Source organism: Carassius carassius, chromosome 27 (assembly GCF_963082965.1).
Source record: "Carassius carassius chromosome 27, fCarCar2.1, whole genome shotgun sequence".
Lineage (NCBI taxonomy): Eukaryota > Metazoa > Chordata > Actinopteri > Cypriniformes > Cyprinidae > Carassius > Carassius carassius.
The window spans coordinates 3,242,261-3,267,237 of NC_081781.1; the positions used below are offsets into that span (position 1 = coordinate 3,242,261).

Here is a 24,977-nt window from a genome sequence, read left to right on the forward strand (position 1 = left end):
TTGGTCGATTGGCATTGAGGCGGGAACAAAGCTAGACGTGCATTCAATATTCATAAGCAGCACTGCCCAGGGTTTTTAGCGTTTGCGTTCGCTGCAGTCGCAGAAACGCAGTGAGGAGAAACAGACGAGCGTTATTACAGTAACACATCACAGGCGAAAAGAAGAGAGACATTTAGTATTTTTCTCAGGTTATGTTTTCATTATTAGCTGTCTAATGGACCTAGTGCAGTTTTTTCACCCGGAATCTTTTTTCTTTCCTTCTGAACAGAACAAGTAAGTAAATTTTTTATTATTATTATTACTGAATTTATTAACTTAATTTGGCCATCATTTACGCTTTTATATGTACTATCGTGTTGTACTCCTTTTGCTTTGCTGGAACTTAGCTAATTATATATAAAATATTGTAATTAGCCTAAAGTTTCCCCTTTATATATATACATACACACACACACATGCTAGGATATGCTATAATGGCTATAATGTTCTAGGACTGATTAAAATAAGATCTCATATTAATTGATATTATGTAGTAGCAATTATTTCAGTGCAAACTATACATTTTATTTAGGGGACATGTGACTTACATGAGTAACTTATCTACATGACATGTATTTGATTTATCCTATTGATTTATAACGATATGCATGTTGGAATATGATAGAGAGTGAAACCAGACATGTGATCATGAAAGATGTACATAGTCATAGTCATGTGTCATAATAGACACATTTTAAGAAGAAATGTAAATCCCCAGATACATATTCAGTTCAAGATTTATCTTATAATTTGACTATAAAAGATAAAATACTAGATGGATTAAACATGTTGTTCCATTAATAAGCAACTTGTTAATATATTAATAATAAATATTTTAGATGCACATTCCACTTGCAATCATCCGACTAAGATCACGAAGATGAAAGTTTCCAATTAGAACTAAAACTATACAAGAGAACATGTTCCTCAAAGACTTTTTATTATTTAACCTGTTGGTTTCTGGGTTCTTTAAAGCACCAGATGATGATCCTCACGTTTTTTTTAGAAACCATCATGCTTTAAAGGACCCAAAAATCAATATGTTGATTAGAAGAGCGTGTATTGTACCATCAGGTATTGATCAATCTTCATTTTGAATGGAGTAAATGATTACTGTACTGATCTACCCCACACTTTGAAAGAGTTGAGAAATTATGGAAAAACCACGACTATAATCCTACTGTATATTTACGTAAGAATGGAGACAGAGCACTTTAATAAGCACACGTTCTGGCAGCGTTCACCAACCGTCTTACAGCAATAGGATTTGAGATGTGTGATGGAGTCACAGGTAAAAAAAAAAAAACCTGATGGGCTTTAGGATCACGTTACTGGCCTGTGTGTGTGTGTGTGTGTGTGTGTGTGATGGAGTGATAAAACAGGTGTGTTCAGGTGCTGTGTGTGCTGTAAACATTACTTCTGACATAGTGGGAAATTTAGTTGTGCTGATAAAAAGAAAAAACACTAATTTGCTGTTGGAGTTCATTTCAGGGATTCATGCACTGCATGTGAAACAAATCCTAGGAAATTCAGTACAAGTGGTTTGTGGGTTCATCTAAATTGTCTTTTCGTGAACCATGGCTAATAAAAATACAAACATTATAAACATAAACAACTTGTAGAACATGCACAGCGTGACTAGCACAAGGTCAAAACACCATCAGGGTGATACACGTGAGCCTTTTACAGCTATTAATTTTAATGTTTAAACATTAAACAAGAGTTTGGGGTTGGTAAGTTTTTTAAGCTTGGCTGTGATGCCAAGCTGAATTTTCAGCATCGTTACTCTTCAGTGTCACATGATCCTTCAGAAATCGCGTTTCTAAAAATATGCTGATTTGTGTTGAAAACAGCTGTGCTGCTTAAAACAGCCAATCCATTTTTTAATTCTTTGATAAAAAGTAAAAAAATAAATAGTCTTTAAAATTTTAAATATCTCAATTTTTTTGCGCAAACTATGGAAAATATTTTGTTAAAAAAAAGGTAATTTGCTGTAAAATCTGAAATAAAATGACAATAATTCACTATGAAATATATGTATTTTCTTTCACATGGAGTTTAAGTATAAATTATATTGTGCAGTAAAATCATATATTTCTTTATACTATTTATATAGCTAGAGATTTGAATTAAAGTATTTTTTTATTTAGTTTGCTTAGAGTTAACATGTTTTTACTGCAGCATTTTACCTTTCTTTTACAGTGTGGTTGATAATAATCAAATGTATTGTAAAGATAAAGCAGACTTGCATTTGTCTCCTTTCTTAACTCTCATTATTCTCTTGATTTCTAAAGCTTTCTGGACATGATGTCGATCGATGGACACTGTCCTGCCTACATCAAGACGGAGCCATCGAGCCCTTCCTCCCTGACGGACAGTCTGATGCAGCACAGTCCCGGAGCGTCGTCGGACGCCGGGAGCAGCTACAGTTCAGTAGCTAAAGGCAAGCCAACAGGTCTGGACTCTCCCACTTCATACCCTGCGGCTGAGGCGGATCTTAGGCCCCCCGGCGCCCCTTGCAGGCAGCTGGAGGAAACACAGGAGAAGAGAGGATACGGGCTGACCTCGGGCCCCAAACGCCTGTGTCTGGTGTGTGGAGACGTTGCGTCTGGTTTTCACTATGGAGTGGCTTCCTGCGAGGCCTGCAAAGCATTCTTCAAACGCACTATTCAAGGTCAGGACACTAATCAGTTGTGTGTTTGTGTGTCCATCCTTCAGTGTTATTGAGTAGCATTGATATACTGTTATTGATTTGGTTAATACATTTTTTATTTTTGGTTAAAGCTTTAGAAAATGTAGGCTACTGTGTGTTTTTGTCATTTTTATTAGTGCCATTTTGGTGTTTTTATTTTAGTACCTCAACTTATACTAAACTAAAACAATGCTGCCTTGGCATCACGCTGAAATAAAATGATATATAAAGTTAGTTTGAGTTCTTTTGTTTCATTTCAATAAATGATAAATGTTTTTTTTATGGCTTTAGTTTTAGTGAAAGATGAGAACCCTGGTCTGTATTAAATATAATATTTATTGCATAGGAAGTGAAACTTTCTTTTGGTTCATGTTCATCTTGAAGATGTGAACACATTGCTCAGTATCCAGTGTGATGTGCTGCTTTGTTTATATACTACACATTTAGACAAATATAGGAGGTGGTTCATGTGTTTATATGTTTAGGGTCATTCAGTTTCTCAAATAAATGATTCTGTTTCAAATAAATGCATCATAAATGAAAAGTGCATCATGGTTTCCACAAAAATATGAAGCATCACAACTATTTTCAGCACTGATACTAATCAGAAATGTTTCTTGAGCAGTAAATCAGCACATTAGAATGATTTCCGAAGACCATGTTACTCTGAAGACTGGAGGAATGATGCTGGAAATACAGCTGTGCATCACAGGAATAAATTACATTTAAAAATGTATTGTGATTTTACTATATTTTGTTATTAAATAAATACATATTGTCTAGTTAGTTGCACAGGGGAAAGTGTGTCCGTGTGCATTTGGTACACAGTTTTTGCTAGATGAATATTTGGATGCTGATGATGGTCTGATTGTCTCTGTCAGGAAACATCGAGTACAGTTGCTCAGTCAGCAGAGACTGTGAGATCACTAAAAGAAGGAGGAAGTCCTGTCAGGCCTGCCGCTTCACTAAGTGTCTGTCTGTGGGGATGTTGCGAGAAGGTGAGAGCGTGCATGTGTGTGTGTTAATGAATCTCACAAGAAAATGAAGCCTGATTTACTGGATTTTTTTTTTATTTTTAGAACGTTTTTCATATGTTCAAATTGTATAATTTTAGAATAATATTTTTTTTCTGAGAATTGTGGGTGTTAATGTGCCTAATTGTCATAAAATCCTCTTTACTTTTATTTTATTTTTTTTTTTGCCATGTTCTTGACAAGTTTGGTGAGATTTCCTACATGCAGTGCAATAAATAACATGGTTGCACTTTATTTTACAGTACATGTACTTACATGTACTTATAGTGTACTTACAGTGTATTTATCTAAGAAAGTTCTGGTAATACAAGGTAACTACATGGGGTAGGGTTAGGTTTAGGGGTAGGCTCAGGGTTAGTACCTAGTTATTACAGAGTTATTGTAATTACTATAATGAGTACATAGTATGTACATGGGGAACAGGACTGTAAAATAACATGTATAACACTCAATGCAGGTTTTCTTGATGTTTTGCTGTGGAAGTGTCTGAGATTAAGCACACATATATCATGTGCTTTCACAAACACAACCGTCAAAAATAATAATTATACGCAGTCAGCAAATAGGCAAAGAGTGTTATATTATTGCAGGTGTGGAGTCACATTATTGCTGGCCTGATTTTATTTCAGTGCACCTGCTTTTTTTAAAGGTGCTGCCAAAAATGTATAAAATGTCCTGTTTCATGCAGCTGTTTATTTCAGTCAAGCTCTCTCTTTTTTTTTTGGACATAATGAGCAAGTTGTTTTTCTCATCCTAGAAACTATATGTGTGTGTGACTCAGGTGTGCGTTTGGACCGGCTGCGAGGGGGACGGCAGAAATATAAGAGGAGAATCGACTCTGACTCCAGTGTCTTCTTCAGTGTACAGCAACCTCACAGAAAACAACGTAAGAATGACACTGCACCTCAGCCATATACATCTGCGTCTTACTATAGGTGGCCAGAACATGTCCCGGTTTTGCCTATGCTTTCCTTTTTTCATGCACTCACATGCATGTATATATTTCAGAAAAAAAGTCATGTTTTATATAAATACATCTAAATATTTTCTAAATCTATATTGTATTTGTGTGCAAATGTACACAGTACACGCACATATATTATGTAAAAAAAAAATTTTTTTGGATGCAATTATTCGCGATTAATCATTTGACAGTACTACTTATCAACCTTTAAATATAGACCTACTATGTGCTACAAGGTTATTTATTGATGGTGTATTTCTTTTATTGAAGCCATCAGTTTGCATTATTTCAACATGTTTTAAATAATTGTGTTTAACGGTGGAATTCCTGGTAAAAACAAACAAAGAAACTACTTTACCCATGATGCTGTAAAGAAAATTCCACCAATCATCGCAGTTTGAGAACAAACCGCCTCAAAAAAGTGCTGAGCTCCGCCCAATTCAATTAAGCACCAGTAATAATGTAATCAAGTCAGTTTCCTCATGCTCTTTAAAATATAAGTATGTAAAAAAATGATGTGTGTATACTTATATTTTTATAATGTAATTTGCAATGGCTCATGGGATTGTAGTTCTTTCCTATTATTAATGGCGATAAGTAGACAGTCATGTACCTTTGTCTTTTTTTGCTTCAAATAAAAGTATTGTAATATTGTGATTCTCCTTCTAGCTGGTTGGCTTGGTTAATTGCCTATAGCACTTTTTTTTACATCCCAAAGGGAAAAATGAAAGGAAATGTTTTTTTCCAGAACCAGCGGTACTAAAAAAAAAAAAAGTGGGCAGACATTAAAGGGATAGTTCACCCAAAAATGAAAATTATTCCATTAATAACTCACCCTCATGTTGTTCCAAACCCGTGAGACCTCCGTTCATCTTCGGAACACAGTTTAAGATATTTTAGATTTAGTCCGAGAGCTTTCTGTCCCTCCATTGAAACTGTGTGTACGGTATACTGTCCATGTCCAGAAAGGTAAGAAAAACATCATCAAAGTAGTCCATGTGACATCAGAGGGTCAGTTAGAATTTGTTGAAGCATCAAAAATACATTTTGGTCCAAAAATAGCAAAAACTACGACCATCATTGTCTTCTCTTCCATGTCTGTTGTGAGAGAGAGTTCAAAACAAAGCAGTTTGTGGATCTTTTTGAACCAGTTCACCAAATCGAACTGAATCGAGTCAATCTTTTGTTTATTATCTGGCTCGGCTTGGTGTTCATCTTCAGTTCTCTCTTCACAGCAGTTCAGTCAGTGTACTGTTTGAGTAAATGCATTACTCCAGGATATTGGTTTGTTTGAACTCAGAGGGAGTGTCAGCCACATTAAAAAAGTTAACAGCTTAAGTCATTTGTGGATTAATGCGTATTGGAGACGCGAACCGTTTAAAACGATTCAGTTTGATTTGGTGAACTGGTTCAAGAAGATCCGGTTACATCGAGTGATTCGTTCTCGAACCGGATATCACAAACTGCTTTGTTTTGAACTCTCTCACAACAGACACGGAAGAGAAGACAATGCTGAATAAAGTCGTAGTTTTTGCTATTTTTGGAGCAAAATGTATTTCCTATGCTTAAAAAAATTCTAACTGACCCTCTGATGTCACATGGACTACTTTGATGATGTTTTTCTTACCTTTCTGGACATGTACAGTATGCCGTACACACAGTTTCAATGGAGGGACTGAGAGCTATCGGACTAAATCTAAAATATCTTAAACTGTGTTCTGAAGATAAACGGAGGTCTTACAGATTTGGAACGACATGAGGGTGAGTCATTAATGAAATAATTTTCATTTTTGGGTGAACTATCCCTTTAATGCACTCTATTAATACTTGCTGAAGGTAGTGAATGAAAATTTGTTTGACCAATAGCATGCAGGCATTGTACATAATCAACCAATCGTGGTGTTTGAGAAGGTAGGATCTACAGAGAACAAGCAAAGTAATGCAAATTTGTGTATATAATGTATGAGGACTATGGCAAGCATGTCAGAACCTGAACATTTTAGGCAATTTAGAAATCCATCCAGGACATGTCTGGGAAAAGGGATGTATGGTCGCCCTATATGTGTTATTAATATTCTGTGTTTCTTTCTGTTAGCATCCTGCAGCACTCAGGGGGAGAATAAGGTGGTGACCCTGTTGTTGGGGGCGGAGCCAGAGAAGCTGTGTGCCATGCCTGACCCCGCCCTCCCTGACAGTGACATCAAAGCCCTAACGACCCTGTGTGACCTCGCCGACAGAGAGCTGGTGCTCAACATCAGCTGGGCCAAACACATACCAGGTACTACCAGACCAAAGAGAAGTTAATTACACACACACGTAATATCTGCTATTTGTTTTGGATACACAGAGATAAAGTGCTGTTGGTTCGGATGCGTTTCTGTGTAACCTAACAACACAGACAAAGAATCTGTGACACTGGAATGTCAGATGAATTAGATGTTTTAGAGGAATGTGATTATGAAATGTCTTCCTGTACATAAGACATTGGTTCTTTTATCAGCTCTAAACACACACAAGTGTCTCGCTGTGGAGTTTCATTGATTCTTTAAATCAATTAAATCTAAAGTATTTACTACATACTTACTCTAATGTTTGCTTTATTTATTAGTAATTTTTAAAGGATGTCCTCAGTCCTCGTCCTCATAGGTTTCGACAGATTTAGCTAATTTTTACAAATGTATCTCAGTATCCACACACACACACACACACACACACACACACACACACACACACACACACACACACACACACACACACACACACACACTCAGAACTGGCCAGCACCTGTTTTTGTGTTGATACTGACCTCTGTAGTAATGCTTACAAAACAAACCACAAAACCAGGTGTGTGTGATTCTCCATAACATGTGACTGGTTATATGCCATAGTTTTGTGCACTGGATTACAGTATTTGATAAATAAACACAAATTATCGCATTTGAGAGAATGTAAGTGAATATTTCAATTTCATTAAATTATTTAGCTGCACAGATAATGTTTATAAACTTCATGTTTATAAAAGGTTGATCATATTGATCATATTGATTGGGAAATAAATTGTACAACAAAAATGTACACACATAATAATAAAAAAACTTTTCATTTTAGAAAATTTTTGGTCTAACAACCATTCATGTATTTTTTTTTTTTTTTTTTTTTTTTTTTTTTTTTTTTTTACACATATACACATTTTATATTATATATTATTACATATTAAAATAATATGTATATATATTTAATGTAATATATTTATATATTTTTACTACTTATATTTCTATTTTAGATTAATGTTAACTAAACAAACAAGCAACACTTGATTTAAAAAAAATGTAAACCTTTTTTTTTTTTTGGTTTAGTTCACTTCTGCAAACTGTTTTGTACCCAGAATATAATAAATGCTTGTGTGTGTGTGTGTGTGTGTGTGTGTGTGTGTGTGTGTGTGTGTGTGTGTGTGTGTGTGTGTGTGAGTGCGTGAGTGCGTGTCATCCAGATAAACCCTACGTTGTGAGGACCATATGTCCCTACAATGATAGTAAAACTTGAAATTTTTTACCTTTTAAATCATACTAAATAGTGTTTTTGAAAAAAGGTAAAAGATAAAAGTTTTTAGAGAGGCTTGTGTTTAGGGTTAGGGTTAGAAAACACAGTTTGTACAATATAAAAAGAATTATGGTTTTAAAAAGTCCCCACAAAACGTAAACCAACGTGTGTGCAGTTGTGTGTGTTCATGCCAACAGTGTGTGACAGCAGCATTGTCTATTGTATGTCTGAAGCAGGACGTACAATACAAGAGGACATTGCTGATTCAAATGACTCTGGGGTTGTTGTATTTGTGTTGTTTGAGTGTCACAAGGGCCCTTTGATTCCATTAACACGTTCCACAGACGTCGATACGGCTGTGTCTCCGGAGCTCAGCGTGAACAGCGGCGCTGCTTCATTTAGCCCGCGATCGATCAGCGCAGAGATCCAATCAGCTAATGAACGTCACTCAGGAGGAGAGCCAGCGAGAGATACGAGTCATTACGGCTGCTGATAAACATCAGTGAAAAATCTAATCAAAGCTGCTCTACACCCTCGCCACACCAAACTAATCACTGGCTTTTTAATTAAGTGTGAGAGAACGTGAATGAGAGAGATTTGTCCGTCTCTGAACCACAAAAACCTCTGTCACACACACAGAGAAGCTTTCCTTCCTAACAGAGGTCAGAGTTCAGTGTCAAATTAGCTCTAAAATTAGGTGGGTTTTATCTGTCACATTTAAAGGTCATTTTCATTCATCTGCTTCAACATCTCAGAGGCAGTTTGTTGTGCTTATTAGTTGTCTTTATTTAGATATTTGGTTGATTTTTTTTTTATATAGTTAAGTAATTAATTCAATAATTTAGTATTTACTTAACTAAATTTGAAAATTGAACCAGATTATCTTCAGACCATGCTAGCAAGAAGTTATGAAATTCAAGTTGATTTGTCAAACCATTCTTAATTAACATGCGAAAGAATTCCACGAAAAGCACGTAAAAAAAAAGAAAAAAAAAAGAGGCTATATCTCCGCAACGATTAGTCATATTGAGACCAAACTTGGTGTGTGTTATAACAAGCATGACCTGACACTACCTGCAGAGTTTCAGCACTGTGTCACCTAGTGGTCAGGAGATATGAAAAATTCATGTTTTTGCTTCTAACTTCTGAATGGTTGGGCCAAAAATGACAAAACTCTCTTTAGATTCGATTCATCATGCAAAGTTGAATGATCTTGGGCGAATGATATTTTGGGCATCAGCCATTTTGAATTTTGTCATAAAATGCTATAATTTACGAACGCATTGACATATCTTTACGAAGCTCAGTAAGCATCTTTGACACCATGCCCTGATGGTACAAAAAGTTTGAGTTCCTTTTGGTCAAAAGTTGTAATGAAATTTATAAAAATGCGTTTGCTTACATTAGCTTATTGTAATGGGCCTGATGTTGATAAATTCCTTGGATAATGCAGAGAATATTGATTCAACTTTTTGCCATAATTGACTGAACTTCCTGTCCACCATATTGTTTCATGTTGGAAACATACTTTTTCAGACTTCTCCTAGACCATCAGTCCGATTTGCAATAAATTTGACTCGGATCATCTTCAGACCATGCTGGCAAATAGTTTTGGATTTTTAATGTGGCTATACGAAACGGTTCTCGTTTAGCACGTCGTTTAGCACAACAGATGCCAAACTGCATCTGAGGGCTGTATCTCTGCAAAGCTTTGACATGTTTACATCAAACTAAATATGTACCATTGTCACCTCAAACTGATCATGCCACATCAATTTGGTATCAGCAATACCTATTGGTCAAAAGTGATAAGCCAAGAAATCATATTACTAGTGGTTGTATTTATGCTTTTTCAGCCATTTTGACTAAAATAATCTTAAAATGGTTTTAATTACTCATTCCTGCCAATATCTAAATCAGTTTGTTTAGATATTTATGTGATTGGTTATTTATTTAGTTTGTTTATCCTATTGGTTAATGACATTCTTTGTTTCTTTATATTTATGTGATTGGTTATTTATTTAGCTATTTATCTGATTTACTTATTTAGATGTTTACTATTACTTTTATAGTTAAGTACTTAGCTGAAAAGTTGGTTTAGTCATCTGATTATTTACTTATTTAGGTCATGATTAGTTTGTTTAGGAAATTAGTTGTTTGTTTAGATAGTTATGTGATTGGTTATTTATATTGGTTTGTTTATCTTATTAGTTGTTTTGAAAATTCAATATTTAGGTGATAGGTTATTTATTTAACTATTTATTTTTAGTCGTTTAACTGATCATGTACTTATTTAATTGTTTATTTACAAATTTAGGTATTTGGTTATTTGTCAAACTATTTATCTGATTATTTACTTATATAGGTGTTTGGTTTATTTGTGTAGTAGTTATTTATCCATGTTGTTTATTTTTAACATTTATACTTCTATTATTTCTTTAGCCAATTGCATGGATCATAAGTTTATTTAGTTAGTTGTTTTTTAAAGATACAGTTATCTGATCAGTCACTCCATCTCTTCTGTAGGTTTCTCCAGCCTCTGTCTGTCCGATCAGATGAGTCTCCTGCAGAGCGCGTGGATGGAGATCCTCATCCTGCGTGTGGCTTTCCGCTCGCTGCCCTGCGAGGACAAACTGGTGTTTGCAGAGGATTACATCATGGATGCTGAACAGGCCAAATCAGCAGGTCTGCTGGAGCTCCACAAGGCCATATTACAGCTGGTGCGCAGGTACAGGTCCATGAGGCTGGAGAGAGAAGAGTTTGTCACTCTGAAAGCCATCGCTCTCGCCAACTCAGGTAAAGATTGCACAGAACATTTCTGCATGGACTATTTAAAGGAATGGTTCAAAAAAGCCTTGATGCTGGCATGGTGTTGAAAAGTGAATAAATAAATAGATAAATAAAATAAAGGGATAGTTCACTTAAAAATAAAAGTTTCTGAAAATCTACTCACCTTCAGGCCATCCAAGATATAAATGAGTTTTTTTCTTCGTGGGAACAGATTTGGAGTAATTTAGCATTCCACAATTTGTTTGCCAATGGATTCTCTGCAGTGAATGGGTGCCGTCAGAATGAGAGTCCAAACAGCTGATAAAAACATCACAATAACCCACAAGTAATCCACAACACTCCAGTCCATCAGTTATGTTATCAGTTATCAGTGCACTTCTAAGACATTTCTGTCTTATGTTTATGTATTTATGTCTTATGGCTGCCCACTGTTCCATGTGTGTGTTCACCACACTTGGCCACACATCACATCACTCACTTCACTTAAAGTGAAAAGCTGCATGTTCCTAAAAAACAAATCCAGAGTTAAGGTAAAAATATGAGTCCTCTATTCATAATATTGCTTAATATTGAAGTTTGACATTAAAAACATCTTAATGATGAATTTGTTTATTACAAACATGCAGCTTTTCACTTCAGAAGATGTTCACTGATGGACTGGAGTGGTGTGGATTATTGTGATGTTTTTATCAGCTGTTTGGACTCTCATTCTGACGGCACCCATTCACTGCAGAGTATCAGCAACTGAAGTAATGCTACATTTCAACAAATCTTTTCCCACAAAGAAACAAACTCATCCTCATCTTGGATTGCATGAGGTTGAGCAAATTTTCATTATTGGGTGAACTATTCTTTTAAATGTATGTCAGTGCAAAAAATGGCTAATAGCAACTTTAACACATGCAGTATTTACAGTGAGTAGGGTTCAGAATCCAGGGACCTGAATGAGCTGATGTTTTGATTCCCGCTCTCAGACTCAATGCATATAGAAGACGTGGAGGCCGTTCAGGGTCTGCAGGACTCCCTCCATGAAGCTCTTCTGGATTATGAGTGTGTCCATCATGGGGAAGATCCTCGACGGACGGGGAAACTCATCATGACCCTTCCGCTCCTCCGCCAGACCTCTGCCAAAGCCGTGCGGCACTTCTGCAGCATCAGGCAGGACGGACGCGTCCCCATGCACAAACTCTTCCTGGAACTTCTGGAGGCAAATGTCTGATCCTTTACCTGATTGGACCGTCAAATAGAGGTGACACACCACTCCTGCACACGATTGGATGAAGGATTATTCACGAATCCAGGGAAAACAACAGCCGCTTGTCATTGTCATGACACCTAACAATAATACAGCATATTCTCAGACAAATACAGTTTGTTTTATATAGTTGAGGATGATAGATAACCAAAAAATGAAGTATCCAATATACCGTACTGTTCAAAAGTTTTTTTTTTAGGAAATTAGTCATTTTATTCAGCAAGGATGCATTAAATTGATCAAAAGTGTCAGTAAAGACACGCTGCAAAAGATTTATATTTCCGTTCTTTTGAACTTTCTATTCATCAAAGTATCCAAAATGTGTTATGGTTTCCACAAAAATATCATCAGAACATCTGTTTTCAACATAATCATAAATGTTTCTTGAGCTGCAGATCAGCATATTAGAATGATTTCTCAAGGATCACGTGACACTGAAATAGTGATGCTGAAAATTCAGATACAAAACAGTTATTTTAAATTATAATAATCTTTTACAATATTACAGATTTTTCAGTATTTTTGATCAAATAAATGCAGCCTTGGTGAGCATAAAATACTTTTTTATTTTTAAACAAATCACACCAAGCCCAAACATTTATGAGTGAGTGCTGGAAGTGAATAAATATTGTTAAATTATTGGAGAAACTAAATCTCAAGCTCGAAGGTGTTCAGTGTTTGCATTTTATTTATCTAAGTTATTCAAGACTTTTTTATCTTAATTTTTTTAATCAGTTTTCATAAGATTAGGTTTCATAAGTTTTATCACAGTAGAGAGTGTCAGCCTTGCCAAATAATAGTCAGTAATTGCTCCCCTCACACAGATATGAAGAAAAAAGTCTTAAGATCTACTACAGAATTTAAGTTAAAAGGGCTCAGAGGTGCAGTCTAGACACAAATATAACGTATAGATCAACAGCAATTAAGTGTAGAAACATCAGAGGCATACCAAAGCACCTTTATAAAAAAAAGTGACCTGATTAGCATAATAGATAACATACCAGTGAAGGATTTTTTTTTTTTGGTCTCCAGATGCTTATTTAGATCTGCACAACTAAAGCTTTTTGCAGCTTTTATTTATTCCATAATTGCCATGTTTTACCACATGACCCTAGCTCACCAAACTGGAAGGTTTTTGCTACATTTGATTTTACCGATTAACATTTTATCTTACAATTCTAATTTTTCCCTGCAGTTCTGACTTTTTTGTTTTTTAGAATCGCATGACATTAACTCGCAGTTGCATATGGAAAGGTATGAACTGCAAAGTAGAAACTTGCAAAAGTAGTGACTTTTATCAAAACTGGACTCTATAACTTGACAATGCGAGTTTATTTCTCATGATTCTGAGAGATAAAGTATAAACATTATAAATATCACATAATTCTGACTTTAATTAACAGAACTGCGTCTTTTTATCTTGCAGTTGTTTTATTCGCACAGTTCTCGGGGGAATAAAATGACCTTTCTTATTTTTTTTTTATCCTGTGGCGGAAACAGGCTTCCATAGTCATGCTTTTCTATGTTCAGATAATACATTTAATATGTTTACGGTAACAGAGGAAACAGTAGATACAAGTATGTGAGAGACAGAGAAATGTGTCTGTAAATATGAATAACAGAGCAGGCTGATCTCTTCTGTGTGTGATACTCACATTCTTCCTTCAGTCTCTGTGAGGAATTCTGCCTGTTATCTACCGTTCTGTGTGTGTTTTCACCGTTTCTGCTTGTGTAGGTTTGTGGATGTTGTATGACACTCAATTTTGTCTCCTCAGTATCTGTTTGATTATATGCAATAACTTTTTTTTAATAAATGTAAAACATGATAAAAATGTTCAACAATAATGCATTAAACGGCGGACTTCACTTTTATTCTGACGTGTGTGTTTTTCATCTATGATTTAAAGACTTGAGATGTTTTTCCAGCAGGAATTAAAACACTTCTGTTTGGAAAGCAAACAAACAGGGTTAAATTCACAGAAATCAAACTGATTATTCAGCTTATGAGCCGCATCACGTTCATTTGTGTTCAAACACAAAATGTCCAATTATTTATTTTGAAGATTATGGAAGTCTGATTGTTTTCTTCTGAAATCAAGTACTGCATGACAAAATATAAATAAACATACACAAGCATATATTTGACTTCAAACACAGAGATGAGTAAATATTCATGTACCGTAAAATTAATTAAAATAAACAATTACTCTGTTAGATATCATGGGTCCGGTGTGTTTTGGATATGCGCCATGGTGTTAATAGAGTATTTTAGGTGGTTACCAGGGTATTCTGGGTTGTTAACTGGTCTGTAGATCCATCTCAAGTTCCTCTCTCAGTGTATTTCTGAAGATTTTATTTTCTCTGAGAAAGAGAGATCAATGTAATGGCTGTTGTAGCTTTACATCTATGAATAATCAAGCTAATCGATGCAGATAAATTAGCAGGCTGTCAGATCCTCCACCTGCATCATTTCACAGGCCGTCACAAACGATCATCACATTAGTGTCTCCTCACTGAGAGACGCCACATGAGTCATTAATGAGGCTCGGATGAAAGTTGCTTACACTGGAAGAACCCTGCTGGAAGAACAGAATGTGTGTGTGTGTGTGTGTGTGTGTGTGTGGCTTGCAGGACCGATCCTGCTCTGAATTTCTGAAACTATCGCTATCTTTTTGTAGTTAGGATATTTTCTGAAGACTTTGAGTGGTGCATGTCTGTTTCAAAACTCACTGCTTTTAACCTTTTTCAGGCCTGGGACCCTGTTTGGACAAAAAGGCACCCTTGTTAAATGTAAAACTAAGTGTTGCATTTTAAGCATGGCTGATAATATAAAATATGACATTATATAAAGTGTTTACACTAATATGACACTTACAATGCAATTATAATAGACTGAGATGGACACTTGTAAAATAATCTTGGCTAAAGTTTATATATATATATATATATATATATATATATATATATATATAAACTTTAGCCAAGATTATTTTACAAGTGTCCATCTCAGTCTATTATAATTGCATATATATATATATATATATATATATATATATATATATATATATATATATATATATATATATATATATATATATATATATATATATATATATATATATATATATATATATATATATATACATACATTTATACATATACCGGTAAGTAAAGTAGTATTTTGCATGAATTGCATAAAATTTTAGTTTTTTTTTAAGTTTATACAGGCCTACACACACACATATATATAAACTTACAACATTTTTCACATTATCAGTTTATTCACTATAGTTTAGAAAATGGTAATAAAATATGACAGTAACTGTGTCAGACAGTTAAACTGTATCAGAAAAAATTCATCTTGATTATGTCAGATAACATGAATTTGGTTGAAAAGCTGTCAGCTGTTAAATTTTAGTACACAGATCATACCAATTTAGGTCAACCAGTTACCAAGCAATGCTTCGTTTGGTTCAGTCTGTGGTGTCAAAAGGTCACATTAGCAATTAAAGAAAAACACTTAAGCAAAACATGGTCAGGTCAAAGTGTCTGAATAATTTTTGGTCCCAAATTTATCAATTTTACTGGTAGTGCACAGAAGAAGTTTTGGGTATGTCACAGTTTACTTTATTTTGCTATCCTCACTTACATTAACTGTAGTGTCCTGCACCCACTAGTTTAAAAAATATGAAAACTAGAATATGGTATCTGAATAATTTCTGGTTTTACTATATATATATATATATATATATATATATATATATAATTCAGCGGATATCTACATACATAAAGTAGGCTTATTATATGAAATTAAGACCTATAGTTTATGGTCGCTTGCTAAAGTTTTGGCCTAAAAATTACACATGGACTTCATATGTGTGTGTGTCATAGCCTGTATATATATATATATATATATATATATATATATATATATATATATATATATATATATATATATATATATATATACACTCAGGATAATGAAGTCGGTGTATAATTTTTAGGCCAAATATTCAGCGAGCTACACTAAACTGGGTCTTATTTTCATGTAATAGTGCAGTGTTTAAAATCATTTATGCACGTATTTTTTTAGTCATAAATCGAAAACCGCGATTCTTAAAGCCGAACACTGCTGGCTGATTTCGCAAACAGAAGAGGGGAGCTCATCATAGTGCTGCTTTCTGTTTCTGTCAGGCTTTAAGTGAGTCAGTCTGTGATTAATTACATCTGCAGATGATTTTATCCCGGAGTGCATTAATTCACTAATAAAGCCTCGGTGTCTCAAACGCGCTCGAGTGAAACATGAACGCTGAGCCGTGAATTAATGGATTCGCATATATATATAAATGACAAATAATTTTTATATTTTTCATTTTTTAATTTTGGCTGAAGTTTTAGAAACTTTTGTTTTTTACTTTTTTATTTTATTTGTTCATTTTGTGTATTGTTTGTTTTTATTAAGTTTTAGTTTATTTATAGGCTTGGTATTTTAGTACTTTAAACAAAACAAAAAAACTGGCCTTGGCAATTAGCTAAAATTAGCTTTTTTGTATTTTATTATATTTTATTTGTTATTATTTATTTCAAATAATTATTTTTTTAAATGGTTTTAGCAACCAATATTCCTAACCCTATCAATAACCCTGTTTAGCATAAGTCTAACAAGTTGCCGTTTTATTGTCAAACACTTCAATGTTTCTGATTTGCAATGTTTCTTTTTACTTTGTCTTAAAATGTGTGTGTGTGTGTGTGTGTGTGTGTATGTATATATATATATATATATATATATAAATATTGTCAGATGTGGTAAACTGTCACCTGTTCAAACCATGTCTCAAATGTCTTGTGTAATAGTTGCTCTAAGCTTATGCTTCATTTTCATATTTTATGCTTACATAACTTCAGTTAATTTACAATTACAAAGAAAATTCTACAGGTGATGAATGTGGTGAAATGAAAAGATGTCAGCTTAAAAAAAAAATATATATATATATATAATATCTCGAAACGTAAGGTTACAGGGTAAAACTGTTTCTTTAGTGTTTAGAAATCCCATCTGAGGAAGAAAAGTGTGAATGAGACAGAAAGTGTATAGCAGGTAAGAAAAGAGTTTGTGTTCACTGGGTCATATCCTAATGACACTGTTTCACTGCGGTAACTGATCTCTCTGTCACCTTCTGTTACCAGAGCTCTGGAGTACAATTACAGCTGCAGAGACACCTAACACACACACACACACACACACACACACCTTGAAGCAACTGCACAGACCAAACAGCTTCAGTGAAGAAGTGTTTTCTGAACACGCAGCTGTAAAATGTTTAAGGTCAGCAATGACCATTATTTCACAGTTGATGTTTAAAGGAACACACACTTCTGGGGTCCCTGAGCCCCTATGAGAGGAACCACGGACACAGGCACCAGTGAGTAAAACTCCTGTCTCTCTCTGTGACGTTACTCTTATCATAAATTGTGTTTTATGACATGCTGTTCATTTGACCTCTGGGTTTGGACACAGATGAGATGTGTGCAGCTTTATCAAATGATTTATGTGTGTATCTGTTTGCATCAATGAATAAAACATTTTGCACATGTGCTGTGTGTCATTTGGACTAAAATAAAGAGATGAAGACGTCAGTCCATCAGATCCAACCTGGTTTCTGCTAGGAAAGAAAAAATAAAAATAATTGCTACTTTCTGTCTTATTTCTCAGAATTCAGATTTTATGTCTCACAATTCTGAGTTTAAAACTAATAAAAATTCACAGTTATCATTTTATTTATTTGATAACAATTGGTTTCATAAAAATGCTAATAAGCATGATTATGAACAACAGTCTAACATCCTCATCTGGAAGAGAGATCTCATTAAGGAGATCTCTGTCTGTGTGATTACTGCTATGAAAGATCAGGATGGATCCTTAGTGAAACTAGAGAGTCTCTTATCAGCTCTGAATAAAGCACTGCATAAACTTTTAATCACTTGTGTGATTTAGTGTGTTCAAGTCCTCCTGGGAAGCCACAAGGTTTAATTTGGATTTGTTTGTGTTTTTTTTTTAAGTTTTATTGTATGTTTTAGCCGTGATTCCAATCCACTTGCATTATAAGACTAACATATATATATTCCTTTCTTAATGATATTATAAAAGCAATATTCCTTGTAGTCTAGATTCCAGTAAAAATCATTGTACATGATGGTAATTTTACAGTACCATCTGCATCTATTATGATTTCATGATTCCACTTTTTGAAGTACTTTCTTTAGGGAGATAATTTTCATCACAAATGTAAGGAATTTGTTCCCAGTTTAACCCAAGCAGGCCAGATGAAATGCTTCATTATTTTTCAAAACCCTGAATGCTTTATTGAAAATATGCATACATAACACATCTCCTACACAACAATACAAAACAGTTCAATCACTTCTGAAATAACACATTTAATGCAAATGGATGCAGTTATCATGAAGGAAACCTCTCACATGTCTGATTCACAGTCAAACATGAGAGCAACACACCTGCAGTTAGCTGGAAAAGAAAGACCCTCTTGCATATGGTTAGTAGAGTACACAAAGCCCACAGTACAAGAGTAACAATACTACCCCCATCATCATATGCATTACTAATATGTCCACTGCTGTAAGAAGCAGGCTTGTTTTAGTTCTTTAAAACAACGAGGAGTAATAGCCAAATAAAACCTCTCTCAGATCAGCTAAATCGACAGCAAAGATGTGTCACAGTGCACAAGCATTAGCTTTGGTCCGAGCAGCGACCAATTATTGTTGAGATTTTATGCGCTTTTTTTTTTTTGCTTATGGCACAAAATGGTCCTCAAGTAAACAGGCAAAATTCAATGAAAACCAAAACAGGCAGATGTCACTGACCAATTCAAAGCCATTCTAACAGACTGTAACAGTTTGAATGTTAAATATCTCAGTTTGTGTTCTGCTGAAGAAACAAAGTCACCTACATCCTGGATGGCCTGGGGGTAAGCAGATAGACATCTTGTATGCCAGCATGCCTGCATTTTGTATTTACTTGCATTATCTTTGTGTAATATTAAAATTAGTTTGATGATCTAAATATATATATATATATATATATATATATATATATATATATATATATATATATATATATATATACACTTTTTATGTTTTCTCACCGACAGGAACTCAGAAACTCTAGCCTTAAAGAAGATACTGATTTTCTCACTACTAAATGAAACTGTATTTTGTGTGTTGTTCAGCGGATCACTCTCATTCCTGGCTAAAAGTATACTTTTTTTATTTTCGCTCATAACTACTGGAAAGAAATAGCGCAGACACTGAACAAGGCTGAACATTTCTGGTGCGCATTTGTCGAAAGGCAGATCGTTCAGTTGTTCTCATGCACTAAGCGTTCAGGTCATAATGGAAGTATACTGTGCTTTATATCAGATCTAAAGCAGTGCTCTGTTCCGTCTGTGATCTCAGGTGTGGAGGCTCCTGCTGCTGCGGGTGCAGGTGCGAGGGGTTCGCCATTCTACCATGAGCTGTGGTTCATTGTGTTGATGGCTGGAGTCGTGCTATTGCTGCTGGCTCTCATTCTGGTTATAGTTTTACAAAAGGCTCTCAATACAACGCCCTTTACCCGAGAACGGCCGCCCCTCCAGCGCCGCAGCCCACTGGCCGTCTGCTCACCCAGCAACTCCTACCAGGTGAGGCCAGAACATCCCTATATTACACTGTACAGGTTTCAACAGGCATGTGGACAGTGTGCGGAGTAGAAAGCGGAAAGATTCAGAACTACTTTTAGATTACTTTTAACCTACTATTAAATTGATTTAAAATAGGATAATCTTATACCATATTGATATAAAAAATACAGCGTGTAAAAAATATTTTTATAATCAACAACATGAAGTGCATTAAACACTACACTGTAAAATATTTCCAGGATTTCACAGCATGCAACTGTAATATTTCACAGTAAATTGCATTTTTATGAATTTACATGTTTTTACTGTGATATTCACAGTATAATACAGTTTAGCCTATAGGCTATATTACGTCAAGGTTTACCAAACTGGGTTTGTGAAGGAGTTGCAGGGGGTTCATGAGTTTACTTTCAATTATAAAAATGTTAAGTTAAAACAATTTTAAAATGAATAAAAACACATTTATACTAAATATTTTATATGTTTACCTGCATGTCATGTGACCATTAACCAATGTCACAGAACCAATGAACATGCAAATGTGATACCTTTATTTTAAAATCTCATGTGTGCTCCAAGTATATATATATATATATATATATATTAGGTGAAAGAGGTTCAGGTGACAAAAAATGCATTTTAATGTGTTTGGAATGGTCAAATAATGTGACTGATCTCTGTGTGAAGGTCCAGAAAACCAGAAGCCTTTCTGACTGTATAGAAGCAGTGGGCTGCTTTAGAAAGGAAAATTAAAAAGATGAAAAAGAGGAATCAGGAAGACTTAATAAAAAATGCGCTGTATAAATACGTTATATATATATTTTTTTATATAAATATAATTTGAGCACGGACAAGGATGACATTTGTTAATGCACAATTACCATTTATATCAACAAACTGTAGCCTACTGTGTAAGATTTCCATTCAAATTGAAGGCATAAATCCATAGGCTACCTGCTGCCGTTTGTTTTCAAAGCATAATCCAACCCGGAAGTGTCCTTAGGTCATAAACATAATATGGGTGCGACTAACAGAAACAGACTAATCATCAATTTGTCAAGCGTGTGATTTGCACCTATAAGAAGAAGGGTAAGGTGTTTGTCTGTGAAATAACACTGACAGGTTTGTTCCTCACAGTTCGACACGGTTCCAGAAACAGTGGGATCTCCGAACAGCGTCACACTGAAGGCCTTCATGGTGCACGCGGAGGTCAGACACTTATGCCGTAGCGGCGCCTAGTGGGGAAAAATAACCACCACAAATATAAGTTCTCCCTGCATATACAGTAATATGAAAACAGGAAGGGCAATTTTAATGTGCCCCCCCCCCCCCCCCCCCCCCCAATGTACCCCTATAAATTAATATATATATATATATATATATATACTGGTAATGTTTTATTAGATTTTCTTATTTATATTTTTTCATAATTTTGTTGTTTCTATCATTTTTTTCCCAAAATATTTATAGTTTTTCTTAACGTTAATTTTAAGAATTGTTGCCTTACTAACTAAAATAAATTATATATAAAAAATAAAACTATTAAATTTTATTTCAGTCAATGTTTATTTCAGGCAATTAAACTTTTTTTTTTTTTTTTAAGATTTTGTTTTATTTAGCAGTAGCTCTGCTTTAAACATAAACATTTATCAAATAAATATAGATCTAAATTAATGTACATCTAAAATGTATGCGTTTTCAATTAAAAATAATTGTTATAAATATGTGTACTATAGCATGAAATGATACATTTGAAACTCCACTTTGAAAAGGAACAATGAAATAATTGAATAAAGTTTATTTCATTTATTTATTATTATTATTAATTATTATGGGAAAATATTTTATGGATTTAGTTTTAAGGATTACTTTAGGATATAACCATGCATTAAGCATATTTATAAAATAAATACCAGATCTAAATGAACAGAAATGTAAAACTTAAGCTAATTGAATCTTGAATTTTATTTCCATTTTGAAATATTAATATAGTTATAAATGCAAAGCTTTAATTCACGAGCTCCGTCAGAAGATATTGCTCTAACAGTCGTTTAAAGAATTGCTGAAGCCTCTTCTCATGTTGTTCAGGAGGTGATTGAGAGTAAAGTGATGGAGGAGCATCGTTCTGCTGAGGGTGAGGGGGGTTTGGTGACCGTCTCAGGTCTGGACACACGAAACCCTTTACAGCGCAGCGTCAGCCAACTCATCGACAAGAAAGATGAGGAAGCATGGGAGCCGCACTTCAGACGCCTCGACAGTGGCCTGGTGAGAACATCACTTACTTCTGCTGGACAAATGCTTTTTTCCCTGAAATATGATTTTGATAACCTGTCATATGTTTGTCAGTTTGAAGGTGAGGAGTTTGTGGACACCATCAAAGGCTTCAGCACAGTCAGGAAGGAACACACCATGTTCACCGACACCAACTTTTGACCACATCAGCACTTTCTCCAAACATCATCTCAGAACCGCTCTGGGACTCACAGGACTCGTACCTGTGATACCGACAGGAGGAAACCGGACTATACAGCACACAAAAAATAAAAGTTCATTGACTTGAAATGAATAACTCTGTAAGATGGCAAACAAGCATTGTTTAACATTAGCTTAGAAAACTTAAGATCATGACTGGCACTTACAGACAACAGTAAAAAAGTTTTACTCAAAGACACAAATGCGCAGCAGGCTTGATGAACAGATGCTTTTATTTGAAAACTGCCCTGCTACATACAATGCATTGCTTATAAAATACTAATTCAAAAGGACCATTAATGCTGCATTAAAAATAAGGTCAGTTTCAATGTACAAAATTTCATGCATTCAAAAAGGCAACATTTCATTATTGCTTGTATAAATATATAACCTCTAGTTATTATAGTACGTGTACCCTGATTTACTGTGCACTGCTAATGTTTCTCAGAATCAGGCCACGACGGGCCGACGACACCAACAAGAGCTGTAGTCCAACACTTGACGCCAACGTTGTGTCCTACAAAACCATTCCCTTTGAGACCAGTTGAAAGTGCATGCAGCCACTTTTACTTTCTGAACGCTTTACAAACATGAAAACAATTTTGACCCTTTAATCAGAGCATTTGATAATTTCAGCCCACAGAACAGACTGATTTAGAGATATGTGAGATGCTTCAGTCTAAAGGAAAAATTCACTCATGTTCCAAACCTTTATGACTTTATTTTGTGGAATAAAAATAAATGATAAAAAGTGACTGAGCAGATGGATTTGAAATATAGCACATTATCCTTATGGACCCCTTTTATGCAAAGAAGAAATAAAATCATACAGGTTTTCAAGTGAAATAATCCTTTAAATGAAGTTCATCCAAAAATAAAAATTAGCTGAAAATGTACTCAACCTCAGTGCATTTTGATCACTTGCTCACCAGTGGATCCTCTGCAGTGAATGGGTGCCGTCATAATGGGTCCAAACAGCTGATAAAAACATCACAACAATGGACTCTCATTCTGACGGCACCCATTCACTGCAGAGGATCCACTGGTGAGCAAGTGATATAATGCAAAATTTCTCCAAAGCTGTTGTGATGTAGAAAAACTCATCTACATTTTAGATGGCCTGAGGGTGAGGAGATTTATATCAAATTTTCATTTTTGGGTGAATTACCGCTTTAAGGTGGTGCATCTACAAGACTCAACAAAATCTCAAGCTCTCCATCAAAAAGCGACATTCAGTTTACCTTACAGCCACACATACAAAAATATCACCTCCAATCTGTTTCAACAAAAACGAATAAACCAGAGACAATCGTTTAATCTTCTTACAGGACCTTAGTGAGGACAGCCAGACGTGTTTACTGCTGAGATCTCACAGATTTCACTCCAACTGGTAGCAAATACTTGTGCCGTTCAATATTAATACTGTTATAGAGAAAGGTTAGAAAGCTGGTCGAACAGAACAAAACCAGAGTAACTGGCAATGAAATAAATGTTGTGTTTAAATTCCACTAAATATGTTCACCATGACTGAACTATTTCCTTCCGAAATGATAAACGTTTCGATTTTGCAGCTACATAAACTTTTCCTACACAAATATTTGTACCTGCCTTTGCTGAAGAGATTCCTTTTAAATCATCTTATGATTTCCAAAAATCAGCAGTTTAAAACTTCCTAAAATTGCATTTCATCTGATGGAAAGATCGAAAGAGGGAAATCTTGCATCTAGATCTGCGCTGAAACAAACTGAATATGATGCAAAAGTGCATGATTTATGACAGCTGCAGAATCTGACAGTAACGGAAATGTGAACTGCATTAGGAAATAACCTAATACTGCACTCAAGCTCTCACACACAATAACATCGACACAAAACAAACCACATTCAGACAGAGAAATAAATGCCACTGCTGGGTCAGTTCTGTGCATGATTAGACAAGAACACCATCTGGAGAGATGAAGATGATCAGATGTCCGACGTACCGATGATATTAGCTGCTCCAGAATCTCTACGTGGGACACAAAACTGAAACAACAGACAGGAAATGATAGATCAGTAAAAGTCTGAAATGTATTACACGTTTGGGGTCAGCAAGGATGCATTTAATTGTTTAATAGTGACAGTAAAGCCATTTACTGAGCAGCAAATCAGCATATCAGAATGATTTCTGAAGGATCATATGACACTGATGACTGGAGTAGTGATGCTGAAAATTCATCTTGGCATCAAAGGAATAAATCACACTTTACAGTATTCAACAATAGTTATAAATTGTAATAATATTTCATAATATTACTGATTTTACTGTATTTTTCATCAAATAAATGCTGCCTTGGTGAGCAGTAGTTTATATTGTTGGGTTTTGCTGTAAATTATATATTATTACCTTATGAGACAAATGTTCACTAACACACATCACAGAGAAGACAACAAATACTACACACACACACACAGATGACAAAAATCTGTTTTACACACACTTGTGTGTCTAGGTG

General features: G+C 34.9%; 3 protein-coding genes across 5 annotated transcripts in view; 2 read left to right on the forward strand and 1 right to left on the reverse strand.

Annotated features, from left to right (window-relative positions):
• On the forward strand, positions 1 to 12,768 carry LOC132106452 (estrogen-related receptor gamma-like). The gene is made up of 7 exons (XM_059512144.1): positions 1 to 273; positions 2,334 to 2,713; positions 3,613 to 3,729; positions 4,547 to 4,651; positions 6,825 to 7,007; positions 10,796 to 11,065; positions 12,034 to 12,768. Exons 1-7 carry the CDS (start codon positions 215 to 217, stop codon positions 12,276 to 12,278), a joined length of 1,359 nt encoding a protein of 452 aa, XP_059368127.1. The 5' UTR covers positions 1 to 214; the 3' UTR covers positions 12,279 to 12,768.
• fez2b (fasciculation and elongation protein zeta 2b) overlaps positions 11,689 to 24,977 on the reverse strand; it is an 18,670-nt gene continuing 5,381 nt past the window's right edge. For both annotated transcript variants that reach the window (XM_059512145.1, XM_059512146.1), the window contains 2 exons: positions 23,478 to 24,507; positions 11,689 to 11,752 (listed from right to left, as the gene is read on the reverse strand). In XM_059512145.1, the coding sequence (XP_059368128.1) occupies positions 24,491 to 24,507 (17 nt within the window). In that variant the 3' untranslated portion in view covers positions 11,689 to 11,752; positions 23,478 to 24,490. The remainder of the gene's footprint in view (positions 11,753 to 23,477; positions 24,508 to 24,977) is intronic.
• Positions 17,402 to 22,481, forward strand: si:ch211-57i17.5 (usherin). 2 transcript variants are annotated; one of them, XM_059513438.1, is made up of 5 exons: positions 17,402 to 17,737; positions 19,562 to 20,011; positions 21,149 to 21,220; positions 22,100 to 22,276; positions 22,358 to 22,481. In XM_059513438.1, the coding sequence occupies exons 2-5, from the start codon at positions 19,865 to 19,867 to the stop codon at positions 22,442 to 22,444; spliced, it is 483 nt and encodes a 160-aa protein (XP_059369421.1). In that variant the 5' UTR covers positions 17,402 to 17,737; positions 19,562 to 19,864; the 3' UTR covers positions 22,445 to 22,481. The 2 variants fall into 2 exon arrangements, with proteins under 2 accessions (XP_059369421.1, XP_059369422.1); XM_059513439.1 differs by lacking the exon at positions 17,402 to 17,737 and having other exon boundaries at positions 19,548 to 20,011.